General features: G+C 42.2%; 2 protein-coding genes across 2 annotated transcripts; both read left to right on the top strand.

Moving 5' to 3' along the window:
- The first annotated feature begins 2,136 nt into the window (after positions 1-2,136).
- On the top strand, positions 2,137-3,018 carry LOC128718839 (uncharacterized). The gene is made up of 2 exons (XM_053812454.1): positions 2,137-2,153; positions 2,211-3,018. Exons 1-2 carry the CDS (start codon positions 2,137-2,139, stop codon positions 3,016-3,018), a joined length of 825 nt encoding a protein of 274 aa, XP_053668429.1.
- A 2,960-nt stretch (positions 3,019-5,978) lies between these two features.
- Positions 5,979-7,412, top strand: LOC128709402 (zinc finger protein 572-like). The gene has a single exon (XM_053804399.1). The coding sequence runs from the start codon at positions 5,979-5,981 to the stop codon at positions 7,410-7,412; it is 1,434 nt and encodes a 477-aa protein (XP_053660374.1).
- The last annotated feature ends 10,383 nt before the right edge of the window (positions 7,413-17,795 follow it).

Below are 17,795 nucleotides of genomic sequence, written 5' to 3'. Positions count from 1 at the left end.
TGCCGTGCGCATACAATATTCTGCCATGTAAAATGTCGTCTTGTGGCACCGTTCTGGCATCATTGGGTCGACAATTGCCAAGCAAAACAGAGAAACAGTTGTCTTTCCTACCCCGCTTACTGTGCACACACAATAGCTGTTGGATGAAGCCGCGTGCCAACAATCAGTTACAGTGTAGTGTTAACCGAGATGCTTTGGTTTGATGCTGCTGATTGGTGGATCTTATTTTTGCATTTAATTGCGCACCAGAAATTGCAATAACTGGGACACAACACAGGATGGCTTCTCATGTTTTTCATACGAACACACATACTGTTGTGTGTCACTCAGGTCGACAATCCAAATTTGATCAGATTACCATACTTGGTCGTCTCCGCTGGCTCTCTGCTCTTCCCTTGCGGGTGTCCCTTCGCGTGTTTTGACAAGAAGTGCATAAACACGCACCTTCACATGGATCACGTGCGTCACGTGGTCGTTGCAATCAATCATGAATCCGCGCCATGGGTCAATGGGTGGGTTGCTCCAGTTGTAGCAGTGTACTTTGGAGAACGTGTCCTAACCACAAACCGGACGTTGTAAGTGGAAATTTCCACTCGCCTTCGCAGCGAGAAGGAGCGTCGAAGTAAAAAGGCCTTTGGTGTCTTTGAAACTCGTCCACAATCCGTTTGATAAGATTGTAGAGGCTTGATGGAATTAGCTGTAAGTGACACGTTCTTGTGTTTATCGTGTAGTCACCATCAGCATTGCGACTACTGACTGTACCATTTCGAATTATCGACGTGTGCATAAATTATGAAATTCCTCCACAACACTGTGGACATTGGCTGGACGTAGACTTCGGATTCAAAGAAATCAAAAGCAACACGAGCGGTCAGCTGATGTACTGTGAGTGTCGGACATGGATGTGTTTCTGCCACAGCACGTGTTGTTCATTCCACTCGAAGGTCAACAGATGCGTTGCCTTGTTAGTGGTAGTGTTTCATCATGGTACTGATCTAAATATGGCCGGACATGCTCAATAGACAGAAAGCAAGGCTCCTGACGTATTTGCAAGATTTTATGACTGGGAAGTGATTGCACTACAACGCAAGCTGACGCACTATCGCTCTGGAACCAAGACACTATAATCCGTCTGCGACTAACTTATTCAACAATATTTGGAAGATCGCAAATATCTTGTATTTTTGGAGTCACGATACAGCGGTCACGCTTAGTAACATGATAAGAAACACAAAACAGAAGAGAAATTCCAGTAAATTGCGGAATGATCCACACACGCACACACATCTCGAATGGCCAAACAAAAACAAGACGGATAGCGAAAACTTTCCATTTACGTCCTACCCAGATAAGCGATCTATTGTCAGCGGGTGATAAATGGAAGACGCGAACGATGAGCATGACTTAAACGCCAGTCCAAAAATCACATGCAAAACAGTGACCAAATAGATTAACATCAGTTCACAACATGTGATAACAATTGGTCCAATATTGCGACTTTTGCACGTCACTAAAAGACGAATGGCACTAAGCTCCTTGTTTACCTTGTGATCTTCTGAAGGTGGTGTGAGTTGTGGACATTCATAACTAGGAGAAGCTGGTAGTGTGGAGCACCAATCATAAATAAATATCCCTAAATTTTAGTATTATTGTCAAATCTAGCATTCACCCGTATATGTCCGTAGTTTCGAACTTCTTTAACACAACGCTGAATATAAACATGAGATAACGTAAGGTTCGTTATCATTGTATGGTTTGTTCCATAAACACTTGACATATAAATGTAGCTGCTGTTCAGGTTTGTGTTTGTGGGGAAAAAAAACATATTTTCAAACTACTCTCCTGGACGAGATCACTATAAAAATATCAGATTATTGTTTGGGACATTCTACCTGACATCATCTTATTGACCGCAGTGTTTCTTCAACGCTGCCTTGACAAATGACTTCAGCAGATGAATATGAGATTCAAATGAGCCAATTAAGCCTCGGAGCTCAGAGTAATCTAATGCTGTTTCTAGATGTTCCAAAATAGACCCCATCCTACTGATAAGTGTCTCATCCATCTCTTCGCTCAACGCAAGAACTAGTGAGCGCTAATCGCTTGAGCAAATAGCATCGGTAACGACTAGACACGATGGATTCGTTTTGGTTGTGAGTATGACACTACACATGATCAGATCTTCAAGTGCTAAAAGGTTTTTATTTTAGCTATGGTTTGCTGCTCGGTATCTGTTTGTCCATCTCCTTGAGTGAGGCTAAGAGTCGTCCGGTGAAATTGTACCACTACGATTATAACCTCATACAGGAAACGGATCAAGCGTGGAAATGTTGGAAGGAAGGTTACAGACCACCGCCGGCCACCTCGAACAAGATCCACGAATCAGGCAATGGAACTGCGACTGAAATTGAACGCATATTGGGCTTCAATCAAACCAACACCGTCCTGTTCCTGTACAGTAGCAATTCGGATAATTTCAACCTTCGCACTACATTCACAATCGAGCGAAATCGTCTTGTTCGTCTATCATTGGACAATGCTGGATTAGAACGATTGGAGCTAGCATTCGTCGATCAGGAAAATGACTGCCGCTTGGCCGAGCTGTCAGTGCCCTGCAACAGACTGAAGGATCTTTCCACCGGAATGGAACGGTTTACTACCCTAAGAAAGCTAGATTTTAGCTACAACCTGCTGGAAGAGTTTAATTTGGATCGATTGGTCAATGTGGCTGGTAGCTTGAAGCAGCTATTGCTAAGCCACAATAGAATAGAGAGCTTTCGATCAACAGTGGAGATAAACTTTGCCTTCCTTCACACACTGGATTTATCGAACAATCGGTTGAGGACGCTTGATTCAACGTACTGGGCAATGCCACTGCTGGAAACGTTCCATGTCGATAATAATCGCCACCTCGCATCGATTGATGGTTGGAAACGGACTAGATTTCCCCTGGTGAAAGGATTCGATCCAGCCGGTACGAATAACTGGAACCAAACGTGGCTAAAGTCGGTTCAGTAGAACTTACGCCATGACCCAATTGTCAAACGATAAATAGTTGTAATTCTACAATAAATGGTTGTAGCAACAGTTTCGTGGAAGTGAAATCGAAAATGTCGATGCGGTAGAATATTCTAAACAAACAATCGTCCGGTCTTCTGTAATCGCAGTTGGTGCTTTACATAACCAGCCAGCACGAAAATGCCGTCAAGACATTTGCCATTCACTGCTCTAGGCTTCGTTGCTCCGGTTTAAAAATACTCGATCAACAATTGCGACGATGTTTTCATACCCGTAGCAAACTTGGTTACGGTATGACGTGATGTCTCCCTCTTGGCATGCAAATCGTTAAAACAAATTCTAACGCAAAACATAAAGCCGCAGATGGACAGGGGAAACGACGAGATGTACGAGTGGAACATAAAACGCGACACACTGCAGCGTAATTTCTGCACAACTGCAGCTCAATTTAACGAGTCGACTGCATTTCGATCGATAAATGGAGGACGGAAACACCGTGCACTGCCTGTCTACTGTCGTTCGAGTGGATCTAGCACGAAGGTTAATGACTCTTGGACGGTTTCGAGGGGTTGAAATGACAATGAAGCTGGTGTGAAAAAAGCTCCAATGGGCTATAGAGCAGCTGGGTGGTGGTGTTTGATCGATACCTGCTGAAGGACATTCAGAAGGCTACAAGTCGAGAAATAGTTGGAAAGGAAATTAGTGCCGTATTTACCTTGTATTGCTTGGATTTGCAGGACACCCTTCTACACCGTTGCTAGGTTATCGAAATAGTACGACAAAGAAAAGGAGGACAGAGCACGTTCAACGAGTTGAGGCACCTTAATGTTTATTGATATTTTTAACGTAAAATATTAAATCACAATTTAAATAAACCAGAAGCACTATCAACGGTTCGACCATCTTCGCTGCTACCATTGCCTTGAACCAACACCAGCCGTTTAATGAAAACTGATGAATCAACCGTACAAAAACGGGACGGAGAGGGGTGTTCCCTCCCTTTGCTCCTTCTGCTGCTGCACGAGTCACGTCCCCGTACTATTTCACGACACTTCAACTTGGACACCCTTTTCGATTGCCGGGATGGGAGCAAGGCTGATCGATAATTCGGTGTCCTCGATAGGACTTTCTTTGCTGTTGTTCCCGCACACTGTCGTACATCGAATGCAAAGAAAGCCAATTTTAACCCATACGGAAACGTATGCACTAAGAAACTATGCAACTAAAAGGAGGTCTTCCTGTTTCGAAAAGAACTTAGGATAAAACAGGAATATCCCTCCCTTGTGTAGTTCGATTTGCCGTTTGTTTCCAGGAGCGCGTTTGACTTTTGTCTTCGTTTTTCACTGGCTCTAGAAAAGAAAAACAAGACTAGGATGTTTCGCGTTTGGATGGTTACGAGCAAAACGCCCTGCTGGCGTTGCTGCCTGAGAGAAACTGAATTTTCCCCCGGATGGTGCGAATCGGTCGAAGGAAAGCTTCACGTTCGCCGTCGTCGGGATCTCTTCTATCTCTCTAGCTCCGTTGGAAAACGTATCCACTTTTCCTTTCTCTCTGAAATTGCTCGGAAACGGTGAAGCTCACGTTATGGGAAAATGGTGCTCACGATGTCGCGCGGAAAACGACACGAATATATATTTCCGCGCGTCCGTTTGCTCCCACTGCTGTGTCGTTTTTCGCGATAAGCATGCGCTACCAGTTGCCAGGAGGGAAACCACGTACGGTTAGTCATCGTCTGTCCAATGTCTGTAGGTTGCAGCACGTAAGGTAGTTATCGGTCGCACAAAAAACGCCAAAGTTGTTTCTTTTTGTCGGGATAAAAATAAACTCATCATCGTATGTTGCCGGAGCCGCAACGTACGGAGCAGAAGGATCTTATCAGAGGCTGTGTGTGCGTACGGGAGATGGGATGTGGTGTTGCGTGAAATGACGCAACTCAGCGTCGATTGTAGCTTTCCGATGTATGGTTTCAATTTTGATGAAAGGCCACCACCGTAGGTAAAGGTCAGGCTGAGCATAACAGGAATGTCCTGGTGCTGTTGATAAATTGTCGTGCCCGTTCGATTTACTTAATCAACCAGACGCTATTACGCAGCCAGTTTTATGAACTTTGCTTTTGTTGCGTAAATACAGTAATTTTCTTATGGATTACTCAACAAAATTGCTTTTTTACATAATAGTGTCTACTTTGGATGCTAGATTTGCTCCTAGGATCTATTCCGAAATTGATGGAGGCGCATCCTTCGGTTCTAGTTATACCTATGCTTTTCCATTTTTCCGAAAAATTTCAAAAAATTAAAGATTTAACGACAATACCCTCTTTTATCATATAAAACATTTGTTTTCAATCTGTTTTAATGTTATCTTTGAAAAAGTCGTCTGATTTGCTGAATAAATAAATTGTAGAAAAGAAAGTCGACTCTGGAATTTTGAGGTATAAACGAATTTGCACCAAGATTCGACTTACGCGTATCTTTCCCGGATTATCGTGTTCCACAATGATAGCGTATCTCGGAAACTGCCTGTATTTAAGTCAATTTATGTGTTTTACGAAATACAATTAATGTTTAATTTTTTTTCTTTTCATTTCAGATTCGATCAACTACGGGATGGATTTGATGAAAATGGGCATGTCTTTAGGAATGGAGAAATTGCACCAGAAGGCAACGTTTGGGGAAATTCTAGAATCACAGTCTGTAATATAGTGTATCTCGAGCACCACCTGTATCTGTACAGCTAAACATTTTCCTATAAATTATAGCAACTGCGATACACAGTGGAACGGAGCGATTCATCTGCCATAATAATGTAATGAACTATGCAATCCGCGACCATGCCCACCACTACCAGTCTCTATTTGACGTTTAGAACGTAAACAAACAGTTTACGCATTGCAAGCTTGTTGTAAAATGCGAATATTACAGTGAATAGTACGAAATACGCGTCATTAATCAACTTTCCCGATGGAACATAATGACAAAAAAGTGGTCGATTCATCAATTAGTTCGAGTGTGACAGTTTTACAGTATTTATTGCAGAATGAATCTACCGGATCGGTTGGGGAGGGTTTGTCTGCTGCCAACAGTGCTTCTAACACCACCGCCCGAATTGATTCTTCGGTAAGAGTTTATTCCTGTGTGCATCCCGGTTGCAAGAAGCTGTACTTCAATGAGCGGCATCTAAGAGCGCACGAGAAATACCACGGTAGAGAAGCTCCTGCCGATCGTAGGCAAGCGTCAAATGAGGATGGAAACAACGTTACAGGAGGAAACAGTCAGCAATCACAAAGTGGGTTGCGGTTTTTGTTACTAAATGAACAATTGGAGGCTTCAGCCAAAACACAAACACATCCTGAAGTGATTGCGTCGAAAGATTTGGCGATCAATCCTATCAGACCAATGGAAGAAGAAAAGCTGGAAGAAAGTATCGTGATAGGGGACGATGAGGACGAATTAATTCAGTACGATGAAGATTATTGCATGAGGGATGAACCATCAGATGGCGAATACGATGATTTAATCATAGCATATGACGGTACTGATTGCGAAGAGGAGGAAATCGTCGAATCGTGCTCGCAGCAAGATCTTTTCAACCATTCCGATTGCGAAGACGAAGAAACTCCTTTCTTGGAGGAAACGAGACAGCTCACATACTCCCACAAGGACCGTAAATATGCATGCGAGTGGCCTCTTTGTGGAAAAACGTACATCAAGGTATCACACCTCAAAGTGCACCAAAGGGCCCACACGGGCGAACTGCCCTTCGCATGCGGCTGGGCGGGATGTAAGCAGCGATTCGCACGGTCTGAAACCCTGAACCGACATCTTGTGACGCATACCAGTGATCGTAATCACAACTGTCGTTGGTGCGATAAACGATTCTTCCGTCGGGATCATCTGCTGGCGCACGTACGTAGACACAATCTACCCAACAGCGAAATTCAACAACTGTTTCCTGGGGTAAAGATAGCTAGACAGGGTTCGAAGGAATGTGAAGCACCCGCGACGAGCCCACCGATGCAGAATTCATCCGATATGGTTACCATCAGTGCAATCTTTACCGAACCAGATCCAAGACGAACTTTTCACTGTTCGTATGAGGGATGCAGCAAAAGCTACACACGCCAAAGCCACCTGAAAGCGCACGAGCTACTACATACCGGTACACTATCCTTTCACTGTCCGTGGGCCGACTGTGGAGCGGCTTTTGCACGCTCGTACGAATTATCGCGTCACCGCCGAATGCACTCGGGCGAGCGGAAGTTTGTGTGTCACATTTGTCAGCAGGCATTCATACGCAGCGATCATCTATCGAGTCACGTGAAAAGGCACACGTTTCAGGCTGTGCGAATCGCCTCCCGTGGTGAAGATGTTCTAGTGAAACTGAAGGTAGAATAACTTTTAACTAGGCAAAAGCAACGGGACTGTAACTTCGTCAAGAACGATTGTAATCAATGCAAACTACAGGTTACGAAATGTGAATCACAACCAAGTCTTCCGGATGTTAGCTTTAAATTTGAATTTATGTTTTTTTTTGTTAAAGTTAACTGAAAGGCAAATATTACCGATAGGTTTATGCACGTTAAGCTTTGTGGATAAAGCGATCTAATCTAATAATATTATTTATTTTATTTTGTAAAGCTTATCGTTCAAAGTAGCGTCATTTTTTTTAATTCAACAAGGACGGCCAGGCCGTATTGATTACAACTAAAGAGGTAGCTTAATCTAAAATACAATTCACATTCTTTTGAACACATTTCCACCTTATCCCGGATGTACTCGGCCGCAAAGTAGCGTACTATTGTGCAGGGAAATTCAAAACATGCTAAACGTCGTGCATACTTTACGGCGTTGCTGAAAAGGGTGCAATCGCTTTCGAATGCTAACAGTTAGGATGATGGTGAAAGCTTTATTTACACAACGTTATTTCATTATGTATTTAATTGAAAAAAAAAGAAAAAAAAACACTGATCACTGAATAGGAAACGAATTTATGTTCATGATTATTGTACAAACATTCATACAATTGTAAAGTTTAAGTAGCGTTTCTGCATTATTATTTAAATGAAGTGAATAAAAAAGTAAATTTCGTAATGTATATGCGACTTCTGTGAAGAAAGAAATGTTTTTGCAACTTTCACTTTTCGCTTCTCCGGAGCCGTTCCAAAAACGCCATCCAGGAGCGCATAATTTTTTGAATTTTCAACGAACCGTTTTCAGATTTTGGATACCAGGAGAGCATGTTTCAAGCAGGTGACAATAGTCCACTTCCAGCGGGGAATTAATTGCCTATCACTGTCGTACACTATCAAAATCGTGAGAGTGAGCGCTAGTGAGATAGATGAATCGGAAAGCATCCTTCATCTCACAGTTGGAGCTAGGACGAAATAAAATTTTTCCCAAATCTCTGACAAGTTTTACATTAATGTACGTAAATTTTTTTTCAATGTTCAATAATAACCAATTGACGACATTTATCCAAATATTAATTATATCCGTCGCATCGCCACCGATAAAGTCCATGGACACTCGAACGGCTGGTGTGTTTGTGTTGAGTACGCCGGAAAAACTAAAACATTCCCGCTCATTTTGCTCACTTCTGAGACACCCTTCCTATATTGTGAGGCCGGAAAAATGTTCTTCTACTATCCCCTTTCTTTATTACTCACCCATTTCGCACCCCTATGGACATTGTTTTGATTTTAGCGTTCAAAGAAGAAACATTTCCTTTCTCTCGCCAGATTTTAGGGCTCTCACGAAAAAAAACGGAAAATATCCAACCATTTTTCTCTCTCTCGCTCTCTCTATCTCTTGTTTTTCTTCGTTGCGTTTTACATTACATACGCAACGCTCACTTACTTACTTGCATGTAACGACCGGAACTGTTAACTACGTTCACGATCGCGGGGGAGTTGCAACAGAACACGGGGTCGACTATTTGTACTTACTCACTCGAGCTCATTCACACATCGCGCACACGGTCGCTCTCGGTCTCCTCCAGGCGGGGTTTTGCCTTTGATTTTGGTCTCGTCTCGGCAAACAGAGCACGGAGCCCGGTCGGTGTTATGAATCATCATCCGTGCTCGGGTTTCAGGTCAGAGGGTTGGTGGAAAACCATACAAGTTGACGCTACTGCAACCAGCTGACGGCAACAACGCGACTGCCGTCGTAATCGTTTTTTTTTTTTTAATTTGCGCGCCACGAGGACCACTTGCGTGTTAGACGGGGCCCGGACCAAACGAACCAGTCTGGATCTTACGCTTCCTCCGAGCTGTTGTGCCGTGTGGTGCGCACGTTCGTACGACAAATTGTCCACGCGTTATACGGTATATACGGACTCGCGCTAAAGGACCCTCGGTGTACTATGATGTTAGCCTGCTTTGTTGTTATTAAAGATTATTACTGTTAGTGGCAATATGGTCATTACAAACACTTTTGTTTTGAAAAGGCGTAATACAACAGGGGCCGTTACTAATTCTAAAACCTTGGTAACGTATGCTCCGACACTGTTGTGAAGGTGAACACAGTTTATCATCAAACCGGCATCGTAACAGCAGGGAAAATCGATTGCTTAATGTGAGTGATAGCATAAAAAAATAAAGAGAAGACCAAGGTCCTTTCCGTTCCCGCCCAATCATCAAATGAGCGATGGTCAGTTAGTGTGTGTAAGTGGACTCATTTATTGAAGCAGAACACAACAAGCAACCGAACGACATACGTGAATTTTGTACCATTTGCTTATGGAACATCTAGTAGGAATAGCAAAATTTGATTCAAAAAAGTCGTTGATCCGAAGCGTCAATTCGATACTGATTAGATGTTTTTTTTTTTCATTATTATTATAGTTTTCATAAATAAAAAAAAAGGAAATGGGCCAAGAGCAAAGCAGAGCAACACAAAAAGCGTCATTGATAAATAATCTGTTGTGAAGGAAGGGAAGGTTTTACTCTGTCGTCTGCGTACCCAATGTTATCTAGTTTCACACTAATGGGGCAGAATGTACTGGCTGACTGGTGATCGTGTTTCAGCTCGTCGTATGTGCAAGTGCGGGGCGGAGGGAACTAGGGAGGCGCGGAAAAACGATAAACATATTCGTGTGTGTGTATGTGTGTCTATTGAGTACTACTTGGGACCGTCTAACGACGATTAATTGAAACTAATTCGTCTTCGGCACATAGTTGATGATGATGATACGATTGTGCGATGGTTGGCCGGTGTACGATCGAATCATTGTTGTGCTGGTGGTTCTACCGAATGGAACACCACAATTCGTGCTGTTTGTGGTGGATCATTTGCATCAAAGGTCTGTTTCTCTCGCCCGCTCCAGTTGATTTTAATTTCCCGTTTTGCAGTCGTGTGTAAAGTGCGTGTGTGATAGTGATATTATATCGTTAAAAATAACCCAATCCAGCGTTGCGGGGGAAAATTGGAACCAATTTCCCTCAAACGGGCACGTGTGCATCAACTTGCAATTGAATTCGCGAGTGGGCCGACTCGCGCCATAAAATGCAAACCGATCGATACTTGCCGATCAATAGTTGAAGCTTCTATGTATGTGTGTGTGAGGAGTGTTTGTAATTTCGCAGACACGCACCCCCTGCCACGGTCCCTTCTGGGTGGCTGGGTAGGTGCCCGGTGGTAAGGTGACGATGGTGGTGACGCACAGCCGACCCAGAGAAGCAGTGGCGTGTAACGCTAAATTGTAAAGCTGCCGTCGTCGCGGTTCGATACGGTGCAAGGTTCTGGGGGGTGCGCCTTCAAGCAGGTAACTATTATTGACCTAAGAAAAGCGAGCTGGGTGCAAACGCGGGGAGAGGGGATGGGGCCGAGACGTATGTGGGGTTTATGCGTGTGTTTTTGGTTGCATCCGTAGCGAATGTTGCGAGCTGACCCTGGCACGATGCACTTGTCCCAGATTGGGTAGGTTTTGCTTTATTTTCCATTGGTTTGAGGAAAGCTACGGATTGCTATTTTCATTATTTAATTCAACAAATCGTTCGCCTTCTGGGTACTCTGGCATCGTTCTAAAATAATCTGCAGGCGGGGAAATTTATCGTACATCTGCTTGCAGTTTATTGGAAAACCATTACCTCGGGTAATGGTGACCACAGCCGCGTTCTATACATTTTTGTCTGCCTTTTACAGTACATCCCCTTCCGTGGTGAGTCAGGAAGGTATGGAGCAATTTAATGATCTCGGCGTAGTTTTATCTACAAACCCCCGATAGACGAACGCTTCATTGCTTGGAGAATTTCATGCGTACAATGCATTTTGCAGCTCTGCTCTTTGTTTATCTAGTGAGGTATTCGAATGATTGTGCGATGAGTAAGCTTTGCGAAAGGCATGTTTAAAGAACTGATAACCAAAACACTTTCGGTTGGAATAGATGCTAACATATCTTCTCTGCTTGTTTTCTTTGTTTGTTAGCGAACATAGATTTACAGCACGTTCTGTAACGGAAATGGGTGATTAATTTTAACATTTAGATACAATTGTTTACCAGCGTGAGCCAGAAGGTGTACATCGTAAATCACCAACATTACTGATAAATATGATTTTGAATTAAAAACAACAAGATTTTGAAGCCCTTCAAGCAGCTAATTACAACTAACGAAACCGCGCAACCAACCAATTGTTGTAATCGACACAGTATCTAATCATCATCAGCTGGCAAAGGGCACGTGTTTGTTTTTCCTCTCAAAAACGTTTGACAGTCTTGTGACTTTGCTTATCGTACGAGCTTTATCTGGTTTCTGGTTTTAGCGCGTTTGAGACGTTTGTTTTCCGCTATTATTATTCCATTGGAAAAATATTATCATATGCGCGTACTATAATGAACTTTTGTATATTGTATAAGCTTAAAACGTGGTTAGAATATTAAACTCGCAGTGGACCTTATTGATTTAATTACCAAAGTATGTATTTTGCATACATATGAGAATCAAAAACAGTATAAACAGATGGATAGTCGTAGCTCAATGTGTTAATTTGCATTTGTTCATTAAGGTTACAACATGGCATGTGAAGTTTATTAACATATCTGTCTTTTTTCTCCCTTTCTCTCTCTCTCTCTCTGTGCAAACCTTTCTTTACATCTTTTTTGAAGTTGTCCATTCGATAAAACCCTCATGAGATAACAATATTCTGTCCCTCACTACACGATAACATTTCTCGTTATCCATGCTTCAGCTAACCAGCCCCGGCTACTAGATCCCATCCCGAAAAGGGATGTTTGTTTAATGACCTGTTGCTCCAATTTAATGTTGACAGGTGAACAACACATTGTACTATGCAGAGTTGCGTTCATAAAGTGTTACGAGCTGTCCAGTGCATGATACAAGCCACAGGTAAATGTGTTTCCATCAATCGTTCCAACCCCAATTTTGGGGAATGTCTCGTCACTCGCACCATACGCTCCCGTGTCATTGACAGACAATTGGTAGCCATAAAAATCTCTGTGTGGCACACTGGCCACGGTAAACCGATCGGTAGCGTTTCACGTAGAGGAACAATCGAAACCCCTTCCTTACGCTACTCAATAAAAACTTCTAACCACTCTTATCGTTCAACCGTCAGCAACTGCCGTCTCTCGCCGTCATACTGGGAGCCATTGGTTGGATAGCGCGGTTCAATTCAATTGCCAGTTGATCCAAATTGCCAATTGGAATTGATCGTAAAAGGTTTGATGTGACGTTGCCTTTAAATTGATATGTTAGACGCATACCCCAGTGCAGAGTGCGCTGCTACGAAAGCATGAACATTGAGTTTACTTGGGACTAGAAAATTTAGAAAAATTGCCATGGTATCTGGACCAGCATAAAAAGGGATAAGTTTTGTAGGCTCGTTCTCTAAATTGGTTGTTTAATTATAGTTGAGAAATGCTTTCGGCAAAGAACAGCAAGATATGAATGTATCTTCTACAGCTATTTAGTGATACAAATTAATTAATTAAATTAGAACATGATGTATTATTCGTGTTGGATGATGGCTCCTGAGTTGATGCAGTATACGTAGAGATATATTCTATATATAAATGTATAACATCAAGCATATCCTAATATAATCAGCAGCAATCCTAATTCTGCGTATCTTCCAATACGATTCTTCAAAATATTTATAATATTAGACTTGTTGATAATGTACTTTATACTATTTAATACTAAAATAATCACCAAGTGTCCCGCTACCGTAGGTACAGCGATCTGCTTTAGCGTTAAGTCTCTCACTTTCGACACAAAGTTGCATCATCATTCGCTATCTAATTTTAACGTTCTCTCTGCTATGAAATCAGCTAATGAATCAGTGTTGTCACGTTTGCTAATTGCCCTACCCTACCATAAGGTGCGTTGCATAAAATGATAAAAATTCCAGCTGAACGGAAAATAAATACACGAAGAAATGCCCCGAAAGCATAGAAGTGGATAAAAAGACGAAATCCCCATAATCCGGTTCATTTAGTGATATCGATTTTAAAACCATCCTGTCGCACAAACGTTGAAGTTGTGGAAACGTACAGCGGAATGTCACCGAGAAACGTTAGATGGACGTTAGCTTTACCGTGATCGTAGACCTTGGTACACCTCTTCGCTACGATAACGTTCAACGACCAAAGTCACGTTTCTTTTTCGTTGAAATGCACGGAGATTCTTTGGATTAGATTACGCACACCAAGTTCTTCACAGTAGGGTGGCTAGTAAGTAATATTCTGTTGGGGCGGAACCATATCAAAGTGAAACTATGGTCAGGGAACGTGTTTCCATACATTCTACATTTGCCCTTATCTCTGCCGGTACTGCAATGCCCCAAATTTGAGGTTTTACGAATCTGCAGAGCGTCTAATAGTACCCGGGCGGGGTGCGTTTGCTATCTTTGATAACAATTACAAACATACACACACATTCACCCACTAATGCCACCCTCTTCTCACGGTTTCATCCCATAGAAACTGGTATGGACGGTGGCGCATGCGATTAGTCACAAAAAGGCATTTCTTATCAACTATCAGCGTGCTGCTGGGTTGGTTGGTAGCATTAAAAACCCAGCAACCAGTAACCGGTTGTCAAATGATTTTGGCAGGTTCAGTCTACGTTTGCGATTGATGATCGCCGTACAGGTGCGAATACGGTGCGTGCATGTTTCAGTCACTGTTACGGTGTGAATTGCTATCGGAGGTTGATATTTTAGGTTTCAGGGCGCTGTGGGTAGTGGAGTGGAGTGAATCATGCGAGAGAAATTACGTTTCTTAGAATATGTCTTCATCAATCAAGAAGATGAACTATCAATCTATAAAATCAATCTTAATGATATAATAACAGTGTATTACTAGTGCTCTGTGCTGGTGCTAGTACTAGTGCTAGTCCTTATGCAGTCGGAATTTGTTCTTGGATAGGTTAGATAAAGAGGAAACAACGTACAGGTTGATAGGAACTGGCATGGGCAAATTGTAATTCATTGAATCTGGTCAGTTCATCAACGTTTGTAATGACTTTGTGTATTAGAGCTTTTACGAATACACCACATTAAACTCAAATGGTCGTAATTGGTGATAAGCTTCAGGTTCAGGTTCGGACAACTATAAGCAAAAGTACCAAGACTCACAACTACGTACAACAACTTCGTAGTTCTAGCGATCGGATCGTAATCATTTCTGATCCATTAGTGTCATGTCGATTAAGGCACGCACCTGTCTATATTCAACCGCAAGTTTAAATTGAAAATAAAAGTACCTTAAATTGTATAAAAAGATACCCTAACTTAATAGCACACACTGCAATGCAGCAACATGAACTACTGTGAATAGGAACAAAACAGGGCATAAATCATCTGTGTTTTGCAAAAGTCGATCACATGTCCTTCATCCATTACCATATAATATGCCATAAGGAGCTTCCTTCACGACCAACACGAACACAACCCATATCAAGCGGGAAGAGAGCCCAATCGGAAAGGAACCGTGTTTCCTTAGCTCCCGCCGCGTTATTTTCCTCAGACACACTTAGTATGCAACTTGCCAGCACATAGTAACAAACATGTTTGTGTTCCATCTTCTTTTTTCCAGCTGGTTTTTGCTTCATCTTCGGGAATGCTTTTGCTCGGTTCGCGTAACTAGACATCAGATTGGAACAGTCAACTTCAGCCGTCTACAAGGTTCCCGCTTTTCTTCGTCGTTGGTGTTCGATTTGCAGTATTCGCAGTGTGCCAAGAGAGCGTTGGGGAAGGAATCTAGCCAACCCGTAACGCTATTACCATATAGAACCTTCAGGTTTGCGAATGAGTGGATGACAATAATAGTGAAGGAAAGACGAATTCCTGTCCTACCCCATTAAAATCTTTTGTGTGGCCGTGTGTTCCATATCAGTTTGAGGTTGGTGTGCGTATTTGCGAGTGTCAAGTGTGAGTGCATTGTGTGAGGAAAGTTTCAACCTGAAAGGTCGTTTTTCCTCCCGCCGATCGTGCGTAAAAAAGTGCTTTTGGGGTGGTGGGCACCAAAGTGGCCCATAAATAACGACCGTTGACGACTATGGCGGAACGTTTCAAGGTTACCAAAGCGGACCAGGCGGCTGCTCTTGACGAGGAGGCCGCCGTTACGGGGAAGCTGCTGTCGGGCGAAAAACCTCAAGGTAAGTCACGACCTCAACCAGTCAAAATGTTACTAGTGGGGTCCTTTTTATGAGGGCATTTTTCACACACACAGACACGCGTCTAAACACATACCATTTTCCGGGGGATTTGATTTGTCATTATTTCCATCCGGTTTTCGGTTTCAGCCTGATTTGATTCAAGTCATTAATACGTTCATTAGCGAGGCTTGGCTTCAAAACCAAGATTAAGTATTTTTTTATTCTGTTACCCGATATTTTGATATGAAACTTTCCCGGAAAGGAGGTATCAACCACCCAGGCTGTTAATGTTTACCTTTCTCCAATGCTGTAGCGTTGAAACATTCACAAGTCAAGTGTTTGTTTATGGCTCAAATCTGACTTTTTTAAGAAACACCAGCAAATCTTAAACGTTCTTGAATATTAAGTTTGTAAAAATAAAGAACTTACTGCCGAATTATCAGCTTTATTCTATTACAGATTAAGATAATTGAGCGAAGTTTAGTAATAGTACTAATGTAAAGTGTTCTGACTGATGGCATTCTTGCGTTCCGGCCTACAGACTAAGTGCAATTTGTCTTCTATAACATATAACGCCAATTGCCGGATTGAATTAAGGTGATTCATTCGGTTGAAATAGATAACTTTAGTGTTGCTACAACTATTCTAGTTAATGTAAAGAGCGAACTGGCTAGTCTCGGGCATTTTGCGGACATGTGGAAATATTAGCCTCTCCAGAGCAACGCAAAAATGTGGTGAATTGGCCAATGTACCGTTACCTCCATCGCCATGTCCGCCATCCGATCCCATCTCTTGCGTGTCTGGTTTGCAATTTTACGACGCAACCGTACGTATAAATATAACATTTAATTATTCATCCCGAAGAAGAAACCCTCCGCAATGAATATTCAGCGTACGTTTGTTTTCCACCACAAAAACGTACACACAGTCACACATTATTGCTGTACCTACAAAGTGTACTAGTAGAAACACATTCCATTACTACCGGTCATTTTTCACCGTCACAGTGAGTGTAGACATTAAATAGTGGAACCTGCTTTATGCACGGTTTCCGTACAATATGGAAACTAAAGACACAAACCATTGAGTTCTCTTCAGTCTTCGCTGTGGTAATGTGAATGAAGATGACCTTTTGGAATTGAAACTTTCTAGAATAAAAGCGTACCGCACTGTTATCAAACTTCAGTCAACAGTATAGGTCTTAGTCGTTTAATTAGTCTCAATAAAGAACGATAGGATCTTATCACTTACGGAATTAAAAACAAAGATGAGTGTTCTCTTGATAGTACTTAACGATCATGCTGGTATGGATGACTGTAGGGAGAAGAATTTTCCATTAATTGTTCTGCAAATAGCCCATATGATACAAAAATGATAATATTTAAAATTATACTTCCATTAAAATGTGATCATATAGTGGTTTTTTGTGCTATAATTTCAATGCTTGGAACTTTCACATAACTTCCGGTACACACCTCTTAAAATGTTTTGTTAAATAATCGTCAACTATATCGTCGTGTTGTGTGAAGCAACCACGATGGCCGATGTTTCATCATCGCTCCTACCAACATTCCCATCACCATTCTCCATGTGATACAGCCCGCAAAGTCATTCTCTTCTCTGTTGACGGTTATTTCATTATTGTTAATTAAATAGCTTCATCGTCGTTTGCCGCCGTATTGTACCGAGCAGGCAAATCATCCCTCTCAGTGGTGGTCAACTGATAGCCTGAATGCGATCTTGCTTTAGATAGCCGAACGGACGAATATTTCTCTAGAAGCACAAACGGTCACTTGGAAGGGAGTTGGTAAGGCAGGGGAAAAAACAAACAGACCGCCAATTAATATAGATCGTACGCGCGGGATACGAACGCATTAAAGGCTTGTTCGATTTGAATGGAAAGCCGACTGTGTATAGGCCAGAGACTAGCATTAAACGTTGGATAAGGTGGCGTTCGTTGCGTGACATCGTAAAGAGTTAATATATCTCCATTATGAAGATGTGCATTATCGATTGGCAGAAAGGGATGGAAAATGTTCAAAATTCAAGCCATGTCAACAAACGTTCTCGTAAGGAGTAGTTTTATCCTGCCTCAGGCTGTTTGTGCCTGGTCGGAACCGGTTCACTAGAACAAACACTACCACTATTAAGAAACAGGCAG

This window comes from Anopheles marshallii, chromosome 2 (assembly GCF_943734725.1).
Source record: "Anopheles marshallii chromosome 2, idAnoMarsDA_429_01, whole genome shotgun sequence".
Classification (NCBI taxonomy): Eukaryota; Metazoa; Arthropoda; class Insecta; order Diptera; family Culicidae; genus Anopheles; species Anopheles marshallii.
The sequence above is the reverse complement of the archived record's forward strand: the minus strand, read 5'-3'. Positions and strand labels throughout refer to the sequence as shown.